At 42.9% G+C, this 23,506-nt stretch overlaps 1 protein-coding gene across 6 annotated transcripts in view; it reads left to right on the top strand.

The window, feature by feature from the left end:
• PTPRM (protein tyrosine phosphatase receptor type M) overlaps window positions 1-23,506 on the top strand; it is a 796,527-nt gene that overhangs the window by 689,531 nt on the left and 83,490 nt on the right. For all 6 annotated transcript variants that reach the window (XM_060613276.3, XM_060613283.3, XM_060613278.3 and 3 more), the window contains 2 exons: window positions 5,781-5,868; window positions 22,864-22,940. In XM_060613276.3, coding sequence (XP_060469259.1) covers window positions 5,781-5,868; window positions 22,864-22,940 — 165 coding nt within the window. The remainder of the gene's footprint in view (window positions 1-5,780; window positions 5,869-22,863; window positions 22,941-23,506) is intronic.

The raw sequence follows: 23,506 nt of genomic DNA, 5'->3' as shown, positions 1-23,506 counted from the left end.
GGAAGAAGCAGAAGAAGTATGTGCAGAAAACAAAGAAAGTTCAGAGACTTTGCATGCCCCAGCAAGTTCATCTTCCTTCTTTCAGGGTGACGGCTTTAGTCATTTTATGTGCCCAATTTTATTCATATGAGAAAGGGAGGAACAATTCCATTTCAGAAGCTTTCTGAAAAAAACTTGACCCTGCACTGCCTGAAAACATACTGTACATTATGCACAGCCTTGACCTGCATCCCTTTCTTCCTGGCAGCTTTTCAGTTGAATAGGATTTTTTTTTCTCCTTTTTTAATATCTGGGAGCTGTGGCGTTTGTAACAGACTGCATCATTTTGGAGTAAAGTTCTCTTGAGGTGGGCAACTGAGATGTATAATTATATCTCATGGAAAATGATAGTGGTATGTGGGGTGGGGGAGGAGGTTATTGAATCACAAAGACATGTTCCCCATTCAGAAAAAAATGACTATATGCGGGATGTTCAATTTCCTTCTGCTCTCTGCCCATGGAGAGCACAGCATCTTAGAGTGGAGAAGTCATTGGTATTCACTGGAGCTTGCCTGGTTTCATTTTTATTGTTTCTGAGACTTATTACTCTTTCAGAGTGGTTCCCAGGTTTGCTGCCTTTTTCTCAGTATATATGAGCTAAGGTAGTCAGAGGAAACACTTTAATTACATTTTAAGTAGAGCCAAAGCATAAGTATATTTATGAAAATTCTAACAGAAGGTGCAGTGAGACCATTAACTTAAATCCCCAAAATACATAAAATGTTTTTTCGTAATAAAAAGTCCATTGTTGGCGTGTTAAATTGTATGTGCATATTAAAAATCTGTGCTAAACACTAAATATTGCCTAAATGTCCATACTGTATTTTAAATTCCTCCTATAAAAAAGTGTCCTGGGAATGTGGACCGTCATCGTCGGTCTCCCAAGCTTGTCCTTATGTGGCTGTCCCACTGTCTCTCACCGGACCGCTTTTTCAAAAGCACACCTGCGCCTTGGTTAAATTTGATTTTAATGAACCTGCTCGTAACCGTCAAGCAAATAGTATGAGACGAGAGATCAAGGAGTTGGAGTTTGTACTTGAACATAACAGTTGGTCTCGGATACAGGGAAACATAAGGGGCGGTAAGCAGAGAACCCCCTCCCCCGCCCCCAAACAGACGCCAGACATTGGCATGTGCTCAGGAATCCTCTGATTCCTTCAAGGAACAGACTTCTATTTTCTCAGCACCAGGAGGGTTCAAAACCTCGTTGGCTTTACTTTCAACAAATCTGATAGGAGCAGCCCTTAGTAGATACCACGTAAAATACAGGGTGACTACTCACCTCCCGAAAGATACTTGGTTCAGAGTAGAGGTCTTCTCAAAGCAGTCAATTTATATAATTTTAAAGGGACACATAACTTTTGACCTTCCTGAAGATGAGAAAAAAAGAAAAAGGATAGCTGAAGAACCTTGCCCAGATTAAAAAAAAAAAATCCACAGAAGAAAATCATATGAAATGTGGGTTGATTTGCTTAATTTATTAGAAGATATTTAAGTACCTCTCTGAGTTCGTGGACGCTAACTAAACTTACAGCAGGAACCACTTCACAAGATTTGTACCTCACACCATTACGCTGTGCTCCTTCAACTTATACAGTGCTGTATGTCAAGTGCATCTCAGTAAAACTGGAGAAAATGTATTTAAAAGTCAAAAGTTAAGTGAAATAGGACTTGATAGAATGATTGCATCGGAAAATTACTTCATTTTCCTCAGGTGTATTTCACTGGTAGGTTTATTGGGGACTATTGGTCCATCTCACGGTCTGAAAAAAAAGGGTGCGTCTCAGTGGTCTGTCTAAAAGGCTTGGGCTCTTGGGAGAATGAGAAGTCTGTGTCAGGCCTCGCTATGGACCAGATGAGATGCAATATTCTAGAGCCTTGATGAACTGCATTCCTGCTTTGATTATGATTCTTGCTTAGAATTCCCAAACCAGGAAAGCAGGGGCTCACAGTGTGGAAGACCTATATATCATGTCACAGTTTCTTGGAACGCCCAATGGCTCTAGAGCTATAGATAAAGTTTTATTTTCTAACTAGAAATTGAAACAGGTGATGTATACTAACAAAAAGCCATAGCATTTAAAACTGGGTCCATCTTAGGAAATAAAAAATCATCATCACCATTGACAAAAGGAAACAGAAGCCAAGTTAGTCAATCCAGAAAGCCCTTTTTTCCTCTCTCTGTACTCCCCATAGGTATATTTCTTACTTTCTAAGCCAAAGACAAGGACCTGTGGTTCTAATAATTGCGGATGTATTCATGGGGAGATTGGCTACATAAATGGAATCAGAACTCTTCCAGAAAACACGAGACTGGTCACAATGTCCATAAGGAGTCAGGACGCAATGGATAACACTAGTCACCTCATCTTTTTCATGGAGCAGCACTTTTTGTTGTGTTTTGTTTCACCTTCAAGAAAATAATACACTTGTCTGCTTAAAAGTAATTCACATAATTCCTGGATAGGAAGGTGAAGAGGCTTATTGCAAGAATGCCCTCCCATTTCTGCTCGCCTGCTGCTGCTTCCGTGCCATGATCACATTATCCTACAAGATCAGAAAATTTCCGTTTTTGTAAGAGTGAATGAAGTTTACTTGACATCTCTTATATTCTCTTGTTGTAAACCTTCATTTAGAGACAAGGAGATGTGATCAAGATGTAGAAAGCAATCATTGGCCACATATATTGAAAGAGGGTTTCAAGTCCTTGTCAGGGGAGGTGTGGAACAGAAAAATCCGTGGATTAAGAGTCAAAAAACCATTGAGGACTGACCCAGGCCTGTGTGTTATGAGCTGGTTGTGTTCTTTCTACATCTCATGTCCCTCAATTTGAGAGCAGGGAAGCATCCCTCCGTGCCTGACCGCTCTCCTGAGCTTTAGTGGAGAGTGGACTCGTTCGTTCTGCAAGCACTTAATAAGTACACAGTAGTAAGTGCTTGGAAGTGGGCCCCAAGTGGGCTTGGACTTGGGCCCCACCTTAGGAAAACATGCCGTGAGCTACATGCCATGGTCAAATGTAAGGGGATCGGTTATCGTTTCATTGTTTGTTTCTGTCTGCTTCCTGGCCACCAGTTACCTGAAAACATGAGGTTAAAATAACTGTTTTTAAAAGCAAGGGCTATCGGAAGGCCTGTGATTGTCACAAATGCTAAAGAAATAGCTGTGCTGTGCCCGCCTTCCCCACAGGAGAACATCTTCTTGTTAGAAAGGGAAGGGATTCATGTGGCTTTGCCTCAGGTGACCTAGGAGCATTATTTTTACTAGTTGTACAAGTACCTGTCCCCCTCGTACACTGCTGATACTCCTCTCTCTCTCTCTCTCTCTCTTTCTGCCTCTCTCTCTCTCTCTCTGTGTGTGTGTGTGTGTGTGTGTGTGTGTGTGTGTGTGTGCAGGCGGGTGTGCCCAACACACACACGCACACACACACGCACGCACACACACACATACATGCACACATGCCCTAGGATAGTGTTCACCAGAGGCCATGGACTCTCCTGGAAGACTTTTCCCTTCTTCATCTTCCTACAAAAAAACAAAACCTGAAAACTTTTAGATGGGCGGAAAAGGCAAAGGGGATTGAAATTGGCAATTACATCATGACAAACTCAAAGTAGAATTAAACTGTTATGAGGGCAGTCAGATAATAGTTATTACTCAACTGTAAAATAATTGTCATTCATAGGGTAACAAAGACACTATTCAGAAACAGAGTCTGACTCTAAAAGCCCTGAAGCTATTTTTAAATGTGTATTTCATAGCAGAATAGAAGTTACATGTCTGAATAAATCCTTTATCATATGATAGCCTTGTTCCTGCGGGAATTAACTAGTGATTTTCATTGCTAGTATTTCTATTGACTTAATTTATTAATAACCTGAAAATGTTTTTCCTTGTAATTTGTCCTACATCATGTGGTATTCACCCTTCAACTAACAATGTATGCTGTGACTCTGTTAATAGAACTATAGGTAATAGTACGTCTGATCCTCGTCTGCCGCCATGTTGTTTCCAAATGATAAATAGAATGTAAGAACTATTACGGTAATAAGGTGTCAAGGATGATCGTGACTAAGGTACCTTAAATTAAGACAGGCAATTTAAAACTGTAATGCTTATGTTCGCAGTGTTATTTTTTCACTGTTGCGTGTTACAAAATGGAGTGTCCCTGCTTCTTTGTTGTATGGAGGGACTAATACCAGTGGTTCAGTGCTGGGATAGGGCTCTTTTCCAGCCAGTCTCCGGTGGCCAATGAGCTATTTGGTTAACAGCAGGATCAATACACATCAAGAAAAGGCGTGGACTTCACACACGGTACATAGGCAGGTTTCCCAGGTATTTGAGCCCCTCGCACCCTGAAGCTACACAAGTAAAGCTTCATCCATCACCAAACACTGTGATCGCTCATTCACTTAATAGCCAATTATTGGATTCCTGCCATGAGGCAGAGGTTGTGCACAGACAGCAATGAAACCACGCAGTCCCTGCCCTCAGGGAGTTTATAGTCTGGCGGCAGATACAGTAGGATGAGCTGCACACCATCCACTTCGTGGTCAGGTCTGTGCAACACGCCAGGAGGTGAGGCTCCCTCATGGGGCCTCTGAGTAGGTGGGTCTTACCCCCTGCAGCAATACTAATGCAGTTTTACTAATGAGCCAGAACTGGACCCATAGAAAGTGATACTAAGTAGGTCCCATTGAACCACAGACTGATCACTAAATATTGGTAATGGTCGGAAATGGACAAGATGGCCAAACACTGTAAGGAGGACAGATGAGGAGTTTCAGTTCTAAAGAGAGAACTTGAAAAGCCACCCTGGGCATGTTTGAGGGTGTGAGTTCCTGAAACCACATCCTCTGGCCCTGAAGCATCTCGGAATGGTGCTCTCATCCATCGGCTCTACCTTTCTATCTTCTCCCTCCTCCTCTCCTCTTCTTTCCCAGTCGGTACCAAGAAGGAAGTGGAAGAGTAGCGGTGGCAAAGGGAAGAAATCAGTTTGACTAACCGCTTCTTACTTCTGTCCTTCTTCCCCTTCCCTCTCTATACACTTGGCTACACAAGGATAAAAGGGAAGGTGAACTGAAGTGGAAATACAAGTCTCGGACTTTTTTTCACTTTGTCAACTGATACCAAAGGATATATTCATTATCATTTGAACAGGAAAATATATATATCTGACTAATAACATGAAGATTAAAGACCCTGGGCATAATAATGCCAAATCCTTAAATAAATGGACATCTAAGCTCCATTAAAAAGGAAGAGAAAACTCTGGCAGGATTTATTACAGGATTTTAACCTTGAAGGCATGAAGTCATAGCTTACCCACCTTTACAGTTTTAACCAAAAATCACCTTCTTTCAGTTAGCGATTGGGAAGAAAAACGACATCTTTGCATCTCTGAAGAGGATAATGAGAAATGGTAATATAATTAAGACATTGAGGGACATGTTCATTCTTTTTCTGTATTAAATTGATTAAAGTCGGATAGGGTGAACTCGACCATTTTAATGGCTTGTGCGATAAACTGTGAATTCACACTTCAGCCCCCATCCATGTATGTAATGTAGCAAGTAAAGGAAAACAAAAAGTTAACGTATTTAATCCATTCTCTCTTTCCTGTGAACATCCTTGTCCCTTCTTGACCCTTGCTGTACATTTTTTAAGAACATCCTCCATCATTAAGATCCTGTGTTTACTGCACCAAATTGTAATTCTCCGTGTCACTTTTCTCTTTCTTCCAGAGCTTCTTTGAAGGGCAGTCTGCACCATGGGACTCCGCTAAGAAAGATGAGAACAGAATGAAGAACAGATATGGGAATATCATTGCATGTAAGTGTTGGCAGCGTGATTGTGCTGTGGTATAACTTTCTTTTCGCATCTGCTAAGATTGACCACCAGCCTCACGCAGTGAGAATTTACAGTGCAATTACCGCCTTCATCCTTCTGGAAAAGCCGGTGTAATGCTTGTATTCAAGAAAGGGAAAACTACCTAAATACCCCCACTCCGTCAATGTGTCTTGCTGTGGGGCTGGTTTTACTTTCAGATTTAAGGTTTGGGTGATGTAGGTAATGTGAAAATGCTGAGGAAGAAAATGCATTTTTGGAGTAAGCATAATAGTCTAATGTTTCCCAGCTGCTACATGAGGATGAATGGAAATAATGATGTGCAACAAGCCTTAATGCACGGGGCTCAGAGTTCTCAGCAAGCATTAACTCATTAATCCTCTAGACACTTGGGTTAGGCAGGTCAGTAATAGCCCCGTTTTAAGGACAGGAAACCGAAACTCACAAGTTAAATGATAGTCCCCATATCGCAACACTCATTAGCAAAAGAGTGAGGATTCTATCTCAGAAATTCCCAGTTCCTGTGAAGCTGAATGTTGCCAATCCATAATGCCTCGGACGGTGTTTAAATGGAGCCCAGCCTCATTAATGTGCCGTAACGATGCTGAGACGCGTGGTGGATTGATGAGTCTCCTTCTCCCAGGGCTGGAGCCATCCATCCCCCGCATTAAACTGCTCCAGGTCACACAGGACTGCCTCAACGTACTGACAAGTACTAACAGAATTAACGCTATTTCTGAAGATAACGTAAATTCAAACAAACAAACGCTGTGAAAATAGAACTGGAGAGCGTGTAGCACGTGCCTTGCTGCTACCGAAGAACCAACTGGAAACGTTTGCACAGTCCAGGGAACAATGCATTAGCTTTATTGATTGAAAGTACAGTGACATTGTATGCGTCTAAGTTAACGTTTCTTGGAAGGACAGGAGAGACCGCCCAGTAGAAATTTCTGTGACTGTAGAAGTCTTCTGTGTCTACGCTCTATGAACCAGTAGCCACACGCCACATGAGCACTTGAAATGTGGCGGGGGCCACTGAGGAACTGAGATTTAAGTTGTATTTAACTTTAATCATCTTGAATTTAAATGGTACACGAGACTGGCGGCCCCCATATCGGACAGTGCAGAGCAACGGTGTGTGTGTTTTATTGTGAAAAAGGAGGGGGTGGGGTTTACACATAATAGGAACGAAGCATCCTGACTGCGCGTGAGCTGGCTCTGTTCTCCCTCTGGCCACTCATAAGTCGCAACCACCGGTTTTGCGGGTGACACGTGCTAGCTTTGAGCGTTCTGTCTGTTTATTTACTCCGTGCTTCCAGTGGTCCTGTCAGAGTCCTTTTTAGGGAGAAGATGTTTCTGATAGACCCAAGGCTTCATTGCCCTTCAGGGGATTCAGTCAACACTTAGGGAGCACCAGACACCGGACCCACGGTGAGGATTCCCAGGTGACAGGGATGATGTCCCCGCCTGCAGGACAGGGTAGACCAGGAAGATAACAAGAGCCCTGTGACACCAGTACCCTGCAGTGACACGGCAATGTGCCAGAGCCGTGGGTGTGGTGATGTCAAGGCTCAGGGAAGAAAAACATTATTTCTTGCCATGGGAAGAATCGCTTGACCAATATAGATCCTTCCAAGTTCCTTCATATTCTCGGGGAGCCGCTAAAGCTTTGTACTGTTCAAAGAATGCAGATTTCTCATAATGGCTCTCCGGGTTCTCTCCAGGAATTCCTTCAGCTCTACAACAAGCTCCAAGGAGGAGTCACAAGATCAAATAGGGAGTTCATAGCATGCTCTGGGCCTCCCTCCATGCCAGGTGGAAGGGGGTGTCAGTGAGCCTATGTCCTGCCGTCCCCACAATATCCCAGATGTGGGCCTCCTGCTGTGCATCCAGAAGGCTGTGTCAGTGAGTGTGAGTATAGGGGTGCTCAGCTGGCCGCTGTCCGGTATAACTTTGAACCTGCTCCTTCCTGAGGCAGAGCTTAGTACCTGCACTTGGTGGGCATTCGAGGAAGAGTTTTGAATGATCAATGAAAAAAAGAATAAACGCGAACACTTGTTGAGCACTTCCTACACGCTCGACACGGCTCTAAGCACTTCCCACGTGTTAACTCATGTGAACTCACTTCCTGTGACGATACCATGAAACAGGTAATGTGACTGTATCCGTTTTACAGATGAGGCAGTTGAGTGAAAGGTTAGGTTAATAACGTGTGGAGGCAGGATTCCAATCCAGGAGCATCTCTTATAACCACTGTCAGGTGCATGGTTAGATGGTTGGTCCCCACTGGCTTCCTACCGTTTTGAAGTTTTCTCCATTAGCGTCATGGTCTGCAAGGGGCCAGTATGGGTGACAAGAGGCAGCTTCAGGAGGCTTTAGCCCCTCTCCCCTGTCTCCCCAGGCCACCCCAAATAAATATACCAACTAAGTAAAAGCTGGGTACCTGCCGTCCAAAGGGAGTTTCAAGCTGTTCCTCCAGCCCCCAGGCTGACCCCTGCAGACCCTGTAGAGAAATTCCAGAACTGCCACTGTTGAGGGTCTTCTGAGAAGCTCTTTTTTGATGCTTTCATGTCTGTTGTCTAAGAAGGTTAGTGGGGACAGGGTCTAATGGATGTATCCATTGTCAGTCTATTATCGTTAGTTGTCACGTAGCTCTGAATGAGCTCTGAGGGGAACAGGATGTCAGAGGACATTTAATAACAGGCCAAGTGTGAGGAAGGCAGTAGCTGACATGGCTGTCCGCATCCTGCCTGGTCTAGGGGACCGCTCGCTGGAGGGCACTGGCCAGCACATTGGAATATGGGGTGGGAAGGGAAACAGAACAAAGGATAAGCATGGCCTAACCTGCCTCCCAACATTATTGAAATAAAAATTTATAGTCTCCTATAAAATAAGTACTTACCCAAATCCTGCTTACATAGGCACTCATATCAGTAGTTTCTTTATAGGCTTGGGGAAGAGTATTACCACCCACCCTGCACCCTAAGAAATGATATAATTGTTGAAAAGTTGGTTTTACGGATAAAGAAGTCTGCTTCCTAGCACCCAGGCCCTGGGAATGACCACTGACTATGAGGAACTGAGGGTTCCGTCAATGTATCTTAGAAATTCTCGTTAGTGCTTTTCAGAGAACATAAGAAGTGTTCTTAATGATCACATTCATTGTTTTGTAACATCGTTTGCATATAAAATGGTTTTAATGGTGCTTAAAAACTGTTGATTGGCTTTTGCTCTTAAGTTAAACTTTTTCCTTATTTACACTGTAAATTTGCTGGGCTAGTCCTTTTCAAATATAAACAAATACCCCTTTCACCATACCACAAAAACAGCCGTGGCAATTTTCTCCACGGTTCCTACTTATAATTAACTCTGAGCTTAAGATACACACCAAATCTCCAGGCTAAGGGGGCCCCTTGGAGACTGGGGTCTTCTTTTCTGGGGACTGGCAGTTGAAGATAAGGAGCCAGAATCTGCAGGCCCTTCCGAGGCTCCCTCCTCCCTTTCTGTGGTCCTTTCAACAAAGACATATTGGTCTGCCATGGGCCAGGCTCTGTGCCAAGCTAAAGGAACTCTTTCAACAGATATTATTGAGTGCTTATTACATGCCAGGCACTATCCTAGTTGTCAGAGACAGAGCAGGGAACAGAACAAAATTCCTTGCTTGTACAGCACCTGACATTCTTATGGGGGCAACAGAAAAAGTCACTAAGTAAACTGTATAATATGAATAATAGAAAGCGACGTGTGTAACAGAGGAAGTAGGGCAGGGGAAGGAGACGCGTTAGGGCAGAGGTTGTAGTTTTTACCTTGTGGTCAAGAAAGACCTCTCTGAGAGGATAAGATGGAAGCCAGGGCCTGAGACAGGTAAGGAGGGGAGCCAGGTGCAGGCAGAGGCCCTGAAGGGGCAGGCCTGCCTCAGTGTGGTGCGGTGCGGTGCTGGGAATGGCAAGGAGGCCAGTGTCACTGGAGCAGGGGGAGGGGGAGCCAGGGGAAAGGTAGAAATGTGAAGAACTGGCATTTTCCAGGGAAGGCAAGGGAGGAGAGACTTCAGTGATTATACAAAGGAATTAAACGATTATACAAATTACCGAAATAAAGTTAAGGGCCACGAAGGAGAGGGACAAGGTACCATGAGACTCTGTCGTGTGAGGATTGACTTGTTGAGGCAGTGGGGAAGTGCTTCCCGGAGGATGTGAAATGGAAAACCACTGAATGAAGGGTTAGAGCAAGGGGATGTTGCAGACAGGGGGTGCATCACATGAACAGATCCTCCACACGAGGGGACCCCTTGAGTCTGAGGCCCTGAAGGTGGCCGGCAGGAGGCCCGGCAGGTGGCCGGAGGTGGGCAGGATGAGAGTGGGGGGCAGACCGGTGAGGGGTAGAGGGAGATGGAAGCCAGACCTGCAGGGCCTTCTAGGGAAGATTCAGGATTTTAGTGTTTGTTATAAAAGCAAAGGGAAACCTCATCAAAGGGTGTTTTGAGGAGAGGGGTGAGGATTGTTCATCAAATTTGCATTTGAGAAATTTAATCTGACTGCAAAGTAAAAAATGAATTTGAAGGGGACCCTGGTTAAGAGATTTTCTCAGTAGCCCAAGTGAGAAGCAATGATAATGTGGACTAGAAAGAAGAGAAATCGAGGGACTCCAGAGAAGTAATTGATCAAATGGAATGGACAGGATGTGGGGTGAGGGAGACAGAGGAGTCAGAGATGTTTCTGTTTCTGACTCACGGGAGGATGGATGGATGGTTGGATGGACAGATGGATGGATGGATGGACAGACAGACAGATGGACAAGTGGAAAGATGGGCCATTTACTCCAGTGGGTTATACTGAAAGGGAAGCACATTTGGCGGGGAGCTCAGGGATAGGCATGATGTTGCCAGCAGCAAGGAAAGTGTATGAATTGAATCTGGGGATCTGGGGATACACTGAGATGCCTGCAAAGCATTCAAATGAGATGTCCAGTAGCCAGTTGTATGGAGTGCTCTGGAACCCAAAGGAGACAGGTCTGGGCCCAAATATAAACTAGTGAATCTTGGAGCATAGAATGGTGGCTGAAACCACTGGCATGATAAGATTATCTGTGGAGCAAGCAGGGAGGACATGGAGAGCCTAGGACCCAGCCTGGAGGAGCTTCAATAATGGGAAATAGTGAGGCTGAGGCAAGGCTGCCTAACGTGTCGAAAGGAGCATTGTCTTGTAGAGAAGAGAGGGTATCAGGAGCGTCCTGTTGAAGACTCCAGTGCAGTGAAGACTGATGTAGCAACATGAGAATTACTCATGAAATTAGCAAACGGCGCTTTGAATGGAGTGGGCAGGGGGTGAGGAGGCAATGAGTTGAGGACATGACAGGAGGGGCAACAACTCCATGAAGGGGGTCCCTTCTGAGCTTTGGTTCTCATCCTCACTGTGTTCCCCGTGCCCTCTTGCCCCATTTTCCCGGCTCATAGTGGGGTATCTGAGAGAAGAGTGAAATGTGTGACCCCATCTATTCCACCCAATTCTTTCAACAAATAACCCAATCTTGATGCTCATGCTGAAGACCACTCTTCTGGGGTTTCGTTCCACAGTAATGTGCTTCTTTCTGCCAGATGAGCCTCTCCCACAGTCGCTTCTGATGAATCCACTCCTGTCATGATCCAATTTAGGAATAAAGGCAGGTGAAGGGAGGATGGTGGGAACAAGGGGTTAGTTGGATAAGATGGGCCGGCATGGAGAGCCTTTGACATTAACATTTAGATGGATGAGAATCAGGGTGAAACAAATTGACACACCATGTTTAGGAAAGCAGAGAGAAAAATCTAGAAGAATTGGGCAAAAGAAGAGTCGGGGGGGGGGGGGGGGTCCTACCAGGATGCTGAAGATTAAAGACTGAGCATGTCTGATAGAGGGTCTAGGTGAAAACAGGACATGGGCAAGACTAAGTAACACATAAAACCAACAGCAGGAGCAAAGATGCACATTGAGTCACCTACCACTAAACTCGAAGGTTCCTTATTTGTTTGGTGCTCAGAGCTGGCGTGGCCTGAGCGTCCAGGTGGTGGGCACAAGTAGGGACACCAGACTGGCGTATAGGTCACGCAGGGGTAGGGCGCTGAGCCCTTCCCATCCGTCACTGGTCCCTCCTGCATCTTGCACCTTGAAACCAATGCAGCAGCGGTCCTTGGCAAGAATGTCACCACAGGAGGAGCAAAGCCATTATTTGCAGCCATCAGTTGTAATTAAAATTAATTTTGAGTCTCCTCTCAGAGGGCAAATGTTACTTAAATCATTGTGATTCTGATTTACCTTAAATATGTCATCAAGATTTAGCAGAAAGAGAGAAGTGGTTGGAGGTGAAATATTATCAATGACACACTCCACTTCCGCTGCTATAGTGATATCTCATTACATACAAGTTACAACTGCAAGGCTATTACCCATATCCATTGTGTTTAAAATGAAAATGTTAAAATATTTGAAGCTACTTAGAAGTGTTTTAAATATAATGCGATGTGACAAAAGGGCATAATTAACCGCTTTTAGGGGCTTAGAATAAAGCATGGAGACCTGCTTTAAATGTCAATTACCCCACCTCTAATGTATGAATGCACACATACATAAATGCATGCGTACACACATCCGTAAACACACACATGTATACATAAGCATATGTACATGGGGAAAAGCACCAGCACATTATAATTTTTCAGTAATGAGCAGTGGTTTGTTATGCTTTATACCAGGTCTTTATGTGCCTATTTCTTACCCCAAAAAATTATTTTTGCCCTATTTCTTACGGTAAAGGCTTTTTTGAAAGGAATGAGAGGAATTAACAAGGCCTTTATGCAGACTTTCTCAGAATGTCAGTTTGTTCCCTTTTGTGATGGGCTAACATTGAGTTCTGATTATAATATAAACATTAGTTGGGTTTTGATCATATTACAGTCATCCATGGCTAAATAGGTACTTTTTTCCCCCAATTAGAAAGGCAATTCATACACATTGAAGAAAAATTACACAGTAACAAAAAGTTGGGAAAATTGCTCAGAACCTCATCCCCTAAGTTCAAACCCTACTAACATTTTTTTTTGTTTGTTTCCTTCATCTCTTTCTATTCTCTGCCTTGAATTCGTTGCCTTTATTTTTTAAATAAAAATAAGTTTATTATTTCATTGCTGATTATAAAGACAGTATAGGGGCGCCTGGGTGGCTCAGTCAGTTAAGCGTCCAACTTCTGCTCAGGTCATGATCCCACCCTTGTGGGTTCAACCCCACGTCAGTCTCTGTGCTGACAGCTCAGAGCCTGGAGCCTGCTTCATATTCTGTGTCTCCCTCTCTCTCTGCTCCTCCCCTGGTCACACATACACACTCTCTCTCTGTCTCTCTCTCTCAAAAATAAATAAACATTAAAAAATTAATAAAAAGACAGTATAAACTGTGTACACAAAGGGGTACACAAAATCATCAAGATGAAAATAAATATCACTCCAAATTTTCCCACCCTGCAGAAAGCCCACCCACCCTTCACTTATCCCACCAAGCGTTTCTGCACACATATGCAATTATTTCATATAAACAGACTCTTACAAGACACGTTGCTTTGTAACCCACTCTACTTCACTCCGCAGTCTGTCAGAGATCTTTCCAGGTAAGGAAATTAAAGCTATAGTAATACTTTTTAATGATTGTATGACATTCCATTGTTTTAGAAGACTGTTGCTTCACAACCCTTTGGGAGCTTCCTGGGTTAATCTGAAACCACTCCCATACGCAGAGGGCAGGGAGCGACCACAGAAGAGGAAGGACACTCTAGTATGGTAGCTGGGAGTTTAAACAAGTTAAGGGAACTTACCTCCAAGGCTCGTCTTGGACGGCAGCAAGGCAAGTGTATCCTTGCATCCCTCTGCCAAATCTGAAAGATTTATGAAGAGGCCTTACTAGTCGCATATACTGAGCAAATGTTCTCAGCACCCTATCACTGTCTCAAAGCTATGTCCTTGGAGTAGCCTCTGGGAGCAGGAAAGACAAGCAGAACCCACATTCCGAGGGGGAGATGGGTGAGGAACTTCAAGTGCCCAGGTCCAACTCACGGGTCATCCACTGATCACATCTTTTCAGTGATCTTTCCCAACAGAGACCACTGTTGATCAGTGCCCTGTTGATATCCTTGAATGGTTTCAACTAGGTGAGGACAGAATGAATTGTGTTTTAGAAAAGCAGCTCACAGCATGAATTCACTAGAGAAGGAAAGTCTGGAGGCAAAAGTGAAATATTGCAGGTAAAATATTATCAAGTCTTGAATTAAATTATCGGCAATAATGATACAAGTGACAGCTCGCTTTTACTTAGTTCTTACTATGTGCCACTTATCAATGCATTACTACTATTAACTCAGTTCTCACAAAAACTCTACATGGTAGGCACTATTTTTATTTCCATCTTACAATTAAAGGAACTAAGACACAGAGAGGTTAAATAACTTGTCCGAAGTCACACAACTAGAAAGTGCCAGAATTGGGATTCAAACCCAGGGATTCTGACTCCAAAGCCTGTGATCCTAACCCCCATGCTACACTGCGCAGAAACAAGGATGGAAAAGAAAAGTTACTATCCCTGATGAACTTAGATGCAAAAATCCTCAAAAAATATTAACAAATCAAAGTCAGCAATATAGTAGAAGGATAAATGCACCATACTCAAGTGAGATTTATTCCAAGGATGCAAAGATGGCTCCGTATCTACAAATCAATCAGTGTGGCACCTCCCCCCATTAACAAAATGAAGGATGAAAATCATGTAATCATCTCAAAACATACAGAAAAAGCATTTGACAATATTCAGTGTCCTTTTATGATAAAAACTCTCAACAAAGTGGGTATAGAGGGAACATACCACAACATAATAAAGTCCGGATATGACAAGCCCACAGCTAACATAATGGTGAAAAGCCCACTCCATGGTGAAAAACTGAAAAAATTTTCTTCTAAGATCAGGAACAAGACAAAGATGCCCACCCACTCTTGCCACTTTTATTCAACAAAATATTAACAGTTTAAGCCACAGCAGTTAACAAGAAAAAGAAATAAAAATAAAAGGCATCCGAATTGGAAAGGAAAGAGTAAAATTCTCACTGTTTGTGGATAACATGATTTCATGTATAGAAAACCCTGAAGATTCCACCAAAAAACACATTAGAATAAATGAATACAATTTTCAGGGTACAAAGTCAAAATACAAAAATCTTTAGCACTTCTTTTTTTTAAATGTTTATTTATTTTGAGAGAGAAAATGAACAAGTGAGGGGGGTTGCAAAGACAGAGGGAGACACAGAATCTGAAACAGACTCCAGGCTCTGAGCTGTCAGCACAGAGCTGAACCTAGAGCTCAAACCCATAAGCTGTGAGATCGCGACCTGAGCCAAAGTCGGATGCCTAACCAATTGAGCCACCCACCTGCCCCTTGCATTTCTATACACTAGCAACAAACTCTCAGAAAGAGAAATTAAGAGAACAATCACATTTATAATTACATTAAAAAGATGAAAATATCTAGGAATAAATGTAACCAAGGAGGGAAAAGACCTGTACTCTAAGACATTGATGAAAGAAATTGAAGACACAAATAAATGGAAAGATAGTCCATGCTCATGGATTAGAAGAATTATTATTGTTAAAATGTCCATACTACCCAAAGCAACCTATAGATTCAGTGCAATTCCTATCAAAATTCCAATGGCATTTCTTTACAAAAATAGAACAAATAATTCTAAAATTTGTATGAGACTACAAAAGACCTTGAATAGCCAAAGCAGTCTTGAGAAAGAAAAAGCTAGAGGCATCACACTCCGTGATTTCAAACTACATTACAAAGTGATAGTAATCAAAACAGTATGGTATTGGCCTAAAAACAGACATACAGATCAATGAAACAGAATAGGGATCCCAGAAATAAGCCCACATGTATATGGTCAATTAATTTACAACAAAAGAGGCAAGAATATACAATGGGAAAAGAAGAGTCTCTTCAATAAATGGTGTTTATATTTATTAACTCGGCAACCACATGCCAAAGAATGAAAGTAGGCTACTATGTTACACAAGATACAAAAGTTAACTCAAAATGAACTGAAGACCTGAATGTAATACCTGAAACCATTAAACTCCTAGAAGAAAACGTAGGTGCTAAGCTCCTTGACATTGGTCTTGGTGATGATTTTTTGGATCTGACTCTAAAAGCCAAGCCAACAAAAGCATAAAAGTAAGCAAATGGGACTATCAGAATAAAAATCTTCTGCACGGCAAAGGAAACCATCAACAAAATGAAAAGGCAACCTATTGGATGAGAGAAACTATGAGCAAATCATATATCAGATAAGGGGTTAATATCCAAAACATACAAATAACTCACATAACCCAACAGCAAATAAAACAATCCAATTTAAAAATGGGCAGCAGATGTGAATAAATATTTCTTCTAAAGAAGACATACAGATGGCCAGCAAGCACATGAAAAATGTTCAACATCACTAGTCATCAGAGAAATGCAAATCAAAACCACAATAAGATACCACCCCACACCTGTGAGAATGGCTGTTATCAAAAAGACAGGAAATAGCAAGTGTTGGCAAGCTATGAGAAAGGGGGCCCCTTGTGTCCTGTTGGTAGGAATGTAAGTTGATGCAGCCACTATGGAAACATTATGGAGCCTGCCTCCTTGAGAAAGTAAAAGTAGAACTACCATATGATCTAGCAATCCCATTACTGGATATTTATCTAAATAAATAAATTAATTAATTAATTAATTAAATAAAACACTAGGGGCACCTGGGTGGCTCAGTTGGTTAAGTGTACAACTTTGGCTCAGGTCATGATCTCAGTCCATGAGTTTGAGCCCCGCATTGGGCTCTGTGCTGACAGCTCAGAGCCCGGAACCTGCTTCAGATTCTGTGCCTCCCTCTCTCTCTGCCCCTCCCCTGCTCATGCTCTGTCTCTCTCTGTCTCTCAATAATAAATAAACATTACAAAAAAATTAGGGGCACCTGGGTGGCTCAGTCAGTTAAGCATCTGACTTCTGCTCAAGTCATGATCTCACAGTTCATGGGTTCGAGCCCCGCATTGGGCTCTGTGCTGACAGCTCAGAGCCTGGAGCCTGCTTCGGATTCTGTGTCTCCCTCTCTCTGCCCCTCCCCTGCTCATGCTCTTTATCTCTCTCTCTCAAAAATAAATAAACATTAAAAAAAAAAAAAGAAAACAAAAATGCTAATTTGAAGACATATGCCCTCCTATGTCCGTGCAGCATTATTTACAATGGCTAAGATATGAAAACAACCTAAGTGTCCATCGTGGATGAATAGATAATGATGTGAGGTAGATTAGATAGAGGATAGATAGATAATGGAATACTATTCGGCCATAAAAAAGAATGAAATCTTGCCATTTGTGACAACATGGGTGGAATTAAAGGATATTATTCCAAGTGAAATAAGTTATACAGAGAAAGACAGATGATGATTTCACTTATATCTGGAATCTAAAAAACAACCAAACAAAGCAAAACAAAGCAAAAATTGACCCATACAGAGAACAAACTCTGAATCACCAGAGGGGAGGAGGTGGGGGGGAAAGACAAAATAGGTGAAGGAGATTAATAAGGCATATAGTCTTCAAGTTATAAAATAAATTAAGACTTGGGAGTAAAAGTTACAGCCTAAGGACTATAAGCAGTAATATTATGATGAGAGATGATAGCTCGAGTTACTATGGCGAGAACGTTGTAATGTATATAAATATCGAATCACTATATTGTACACCTGAAACTAATACAATATTGGGGTTGCTAGAAGGAGGGGGGTTGGAGGTAGGTGAAATGGAGGAAGAAGGTCAAGTGATACAAACTTCCAACTATTAAGTAAGCAAGGCCTGGGGATGTAATAATGTTAAGCACGATGATTACAGCCAGCAATATTGTCGTATATACATGGTAGTTGCCAAAAGAGTAAATCCTAAAGTCTTCATCACGATAAAAAAAAAAAAATGTTTAACTTTGTATGGTGCCAGATGTTAACTAGACTTATTGTGGTAGTTGTCTTACAACATATACAAATATCAAATCATTCTGTTGTACACCTGAAACTAGTATAAGTCAATCATACCTTGATTTAGGAAAATATTTTTTAAATAAAAAGATAAGTTGCTGAATAGATGACAGGGGACTAAGTTGTAGGAGCTGTTTAGGCATATCTGTCCTGTTTCCAAACCTTTTTTCCTATTTCCTCTTTAAAACTAGTTCAAGCTCATCTTTCCCAAAGACTGGCTGCTTTCAGTGCGCAGTTTTCCCCTGCTCTGCTGACCTCCAAACAAGCATCCTGGGCTCTTTGTGGTTCGAATTGCTAAGCAATAACGATGTCACTTTTATTCACATGAGAGGGATAATTCCTTTTTGATGGAAACTGTCCTATGGTCCATGCACTTGGACACGTACTTCTCACTTGGTCTTCCTAACAATCCTGTGAAGGTAGCCCATCGTCAACCTCTTCTTACAGATGAAGCGCAGCGAGGTTCAGAATTTATCTAAGTTCGTGCTTCAGGGGAGTAGTACATCCAGTATTCAAATCAAGGTCTCTGGGCCACCTAAGCTAAACACTACACAATGTCAACATGAAATGGCTTCGGAATAACCAAGGAAAAAACACCCATACCAGGAGAGAAACAAGGATGGTAATGTATAACTCTAAAGCTCAGGTCTTTTCTACCTTACTAGACTCTGTCTCCTGAAATACCAAGTCCTTATAGTCTTGACTCCTTGGCCTTCATGAATAGTTGACCTTTTGTCAGCCACAAATCCCATTGGATTTTTCGAACTTTTATACCCAAACAGGTGAATTCTCCAAACGTCTTCCTTTCAACCCAAATGGTAGTTTCTGGTACTGAGAAAGGCCCTCTCCCAGCTGGTCAGCCTCCAAAACAAAGTAGGGGTAGGGGCTCAACCAGTGGGCAGTGGTTATCTCTGTGGATCCCTTGTCTGAGAGCCTCCCATATTTGTCACATGCTGGAAATGTCCTAGAGACATTTCCTCATTGTCATTTGATACTATTTCACCTCAGGAGTGCCCTAGGAGAAGGAATTGAGTTTTCCTAAAAGAATGTTTGCTATATGATAGCCTTCTTAATTGGCTTGTGATTTAAGGTGAATGAGATTTCAAGAAAAGATGGCAGTGAACCTCCATGTACTGACTTGTTTGCCCCTCAACAGTCTATATTTATTGTTTTCCTAGCCAACTGAGAGCTTGATCTAAAAGAGGATGCCTGAGAATCACCGTCTCTTTCACGGAGGCATTTTCAGATATCCAGCAGAAGTTTAGGGAAGGCTCTCCTGACTGGAGGGACGTATCAACTTTCTTCTTTTGCCTTCACTTTCACTGACTCAGTATGAGTGATAGTGAGACCTTTCTTCTCATTTTATTGCTGCTGTTGAGGGAAGGTGGTTTTCTCATTGGCATGCCAGAAGGCAAAGGATTACTTTGGTAAGGGCTGACCCAGTATAGCCAAGAGGGTAATCATGCCATGCCCAGCCTAATCTGGCTGGGCAGAATTCATGTTCTTTTGTTCTTCTCCACAGCCAGCTCCTTCATCTGAGATATTAAGCCCATTCCCACTGCTAAAACATCTCTCTCCCTGCCTTAAGATACACTGACTTATCCATACTTGCACATTTTATCACTGAAAGAAAAAATACCGCCTAAACCTCATTTCAGTAATTCTTAAACCATCTCCTGAGTACACATTAATAATGTCTGACAGTTGTCCTCTAGCGGCAAGCTCTCGAGGCACGGCCACCACCGCCTTTATTTCATCAGGGAAAAGGAAGAAGCAGGGGAACTCCCAAGGGCTCAAGACTATAAGTCCCACCTTGGGAGGTGCTGTTTCTCAGGACATCCGGGCTTAGAGTGGAACTTGGAGACATTCTACAAGGGAGGGGTGGAGAAAGTGGACTCCCCCTTTTTAAAAAAATATGGTAAAATAAACATGACGTGAAATTTACCATATTAGCCATTTGTAAGTGTCCAGTTCAGTGGCATTTTCATTCACATTGTTATGCAACCGTCACCACCCATTGCCAGAACTTTTTCATCTTCCCAAACTGCAAGTCTATACCTACTCAACACTAACTCCCTACTCCCCACCTCCCTGCACCCCCTGGCAATCACCATTATTTCTGTCTCTATGAATTTGACTATGTTAAATATCTAATATAAGTGGAATCATGTAGTATTTACCCTTTTGTGTTGGGCGTATTTCACATAGCATAATACCCTCAAGGTGGACTATTTTATTTTATTTTTAATTTTTATTTATTTTTGAGAAAGAGAGAGACAGAATGCAAGCAGGGGAGGGGCAGAGAGAGAGGGAGACACAGAATCCGAAGCAGGCTCCAGGCTCTGAGCTGTCAGCACAGAGCCCGATGCGGGGCTCGAACTCACAAATTGTGAGACCATGACCTGAGCCGAAGTCGGACACATAACCGACTGAGCCACCCAGGTGCCCCTGGACTCTTTGAGTTTTAAATAGTGAAATATAGGTACAGAACAGGGCATACAGCATCCAAATACAGTTTAATAGGTGGTTGTAAAGCAAATATTCAGGACCATTCTAGTACTCCAGACAGCCCCAGTGAACCTCGCCTGACCACAACTTGCCCCTTCTTCCATGGAGACAGTGACCATCAAGACACGGTATTCATTAGTGAGGTGAAGAGTTCCATGCGTTATGCTCACCTGCTGTGTGTTAGGGCCACTGCATGTGGTTGTGCATTGCAGACAGTGCTGTGAAGAGAGGCCCCGGGGCTCGGCACTGTGGCCTCGGGGAAAGGTGCTCATCGGAATGAATACGATGAGGTCTCTGACCCCAAAAGGTCATAACCTAGTAGAATCAACCTTCGAATGAAGAAAGGATACTACCATGCACATAAAGAGAAATAAAAACAATCTCAGTCTGCCTAGGAAATACGCTGTGCATATGTCTTGTGGGTTTCCCCATCAGGAGGAGAGTAAAGTGATTAAATCTAGAGAAATAGCTGCCAAGTTAAAAATAAAATAAAATAAAATAAAAAAGAGTGAGGGAGGGAGGGAGGGAGGTAACCAACCGAACAGTAGGAGATGATGGGGCAACTCTTTATTTCAAAGGCTCTGTTTATGGGAGATGAGAGTGCAGTCTTATCAGAGATTGAAGTCCCCATGTAGAACATTCCAGAACAATTTGAAAGGCCCAGGGGTGATAAATCACAGGGAATGGGCGGCATTCATCCTGAGATTCTAAGAGAAATAAAGTGTGAAAGAGGGGCGATTCTGACAAGGAAATACAATAGATCCTAAGACAGTGCTGCTTCTGCAGATTGGGAGGCTCTAATGTGATGCCTGCCTTTTAAAAAAAACTGCCCAGGGGCGCCTGGGTGGCGCAGTCGGTTAAGCGTCCGACTTCAGCCAGGTCACGATCTCGCGGTCCGTGAGTTCGAGCCCCGCGTCAGGCTCTGGGCTGATGGCTCGGAGCCTGGAGCCTGTTTCCGATTCTGTGTCTCCCTCTCTCTCTGCCCCTCCCCTGTTCATGCTCTGTCTCTCTCTGTCCCAAAAATAAATAAAAAACGTTGAAAAAAAAAAAAAAAAAAAAACTGCCCAGGGAAAGTCAAGCAGTACGGGGAGGCAGACCTAATCTCCCTTCAGAGGAGCTGACTTAAAGCCTGATGTGTGTAGAACAGCCATGATTCAGGTCTATTGGAGCATCTTTCATTCGGGAGGCTCAAATGGCTTTACTGCCTGAATTACTTACAGCCCTGCCGTAGCTGTGTGTGAGCACTGGCTCTCCTAATGCAAAAGCCGGGACAATCCACACATACCCAGCACCCCAATGACTCGCCTCCCCCATGCCACCTGCAAAAATATGGATAGGGGACCTCTGGTTTAAGCAAAGTGTACTCTGAGAAATTGGATCCTAGAGCAGGTTACCATGAGGGAAACTTGGCCTGCATGTGGGTCCATTTCTGGGTTGTTACCACCTGTGTGGGCATCAGCGGTACAGATCGTGAGAACAGTCTGCATGTCTGTTCCACAGCACATGACAAGGGCAACAACTGACATTTATCCATCACTTACTATATACCAGGTGGTTTTCTAATCTTCTTTTCTATTTTGTTTTAATGGTCACAATGGTCCCATGAGGCAGGCACTGTTAATCCCCATTCTACAGATGAGAAAACTAAACCACAGGGAGAGCTAGTAACTTGTCCCAAATCACAAGTGTGGAGATTCTGACCCACATGCCTGACTCTGGACCTCACACACATGGTGCAGAGAGCGGTGTAGGGAATTCAGGGACAACAACTGAGGTTAGGTCCATGTTCGCACCTCCAGAGAGCTGGGCCGTGGTTTATAGCCATCATTTGTCAAGGTGGGTGCCATAGGAAGCCTTCAAAATCTCAGGGTTAGTATGTGATTTAGTGAACTTGCTCTACGTTCAGTCCAAGAAATAATTCTGTTGTGATTCATAGGACTCCATGTAGAAGTTTCAAACCTCTACCCACGCAGCGCGTCTGTAAATGATCAAAGAATAACTTCACGATATTTGCTGCAAAATGCAAATAATTCTAAATCCTTCCCAGCTTCAAGAGCAAAATAAGAAGTGTAGTAGGTGTGTAGTGTTTAATTCTTTGTTTATCGGTAAAGCAGCATGGATGTGAATGATCTCTATGTAATGTGCTTGCATTCTGGGGCTCTAAGCAGCCCAACAGATTGCTTTTAATTCATTGTTTGCTTGGGGCACCCGGGTGGCTCGGTCGGTTAAGCATCCAACTTTGGCTCAGGTCATGATCTCACAGTTCGTGTGTTCGAGCCTGCCGGCTAAGGATCCTGTGTCTCCCTCTCTGTCTGCCCCTCCCCTGCTCATGCAGGGAGGGTTTTTTTCATTAAAACATTTTTTAAAAATCATTGTTTTATTTTCCCTTTGCAGATGATCATTCGCGGGTGAGACTACAGACCATAGAAGGAGATACCAACTCCGACTACATCAATGGAAATTATATCGATGTATGTATTTTGAAACCGTCAGTAAACCCAACTGTTCTGCCACATTCCACATCGTGTGTCTGCTATGGTACTGGTGGGCACTCACTGCTCCAAATCCAGAAGCAAACACATTAACGTTACTTCACAGCCTGCAGAACTTTACGGTGGAGACATGGCCACTCCTGTTCTCAAGTCGGCCTACTGGCTGCTGAACTCCTCTGTGACATTCCGTGTCTTCCGTGCTGCTGTGGACCAAGGATAGTGTTTCCATGTTTTTGTCAACAACTTAGATTATTTGACACTTTAAAAGAAATCTGTTTACATATTAATAAGATAAAACTCTCTTAATTCCTAATTCGATGATTTGCGATCTCTCGTCATTACTGCACTTTTAAGTTGCCTTCAAAGTAGTCTGCAGCTGTTTAACCAGGACATCGAATGCACACAAGACATGTCATTAAATATGTAGGCTGTTTAATTATTGAAGACTGCTTCTTTGTTCATCCTGCATCATGTTAACTTAATGTCTTACATTAGAATAAATTCCTGAGGAGACAGCGTGTTTTCAGTTGAAAGAATGAATGAAC

The sequence above is a fragment of the Panthera onca genome, chromosome D3 (assembly GCF_046562875.1).
Source record: "Panthera onca isolate mPanOnc1 chromosome D3, mPanOnc1 haplotype 2, whole genome shotgun sequence".
Lineage (NCBI taxonomy): Eukaryota > Metazoa > Chordata > Mammalia > Carnivora > Felidae > Panthera > Panthera onca.
The sequence above is the reverse complement of the archived record's forward strand: the minus strand, read 5'-3'. Positions and strand labels throughout refer to the sequence as shown.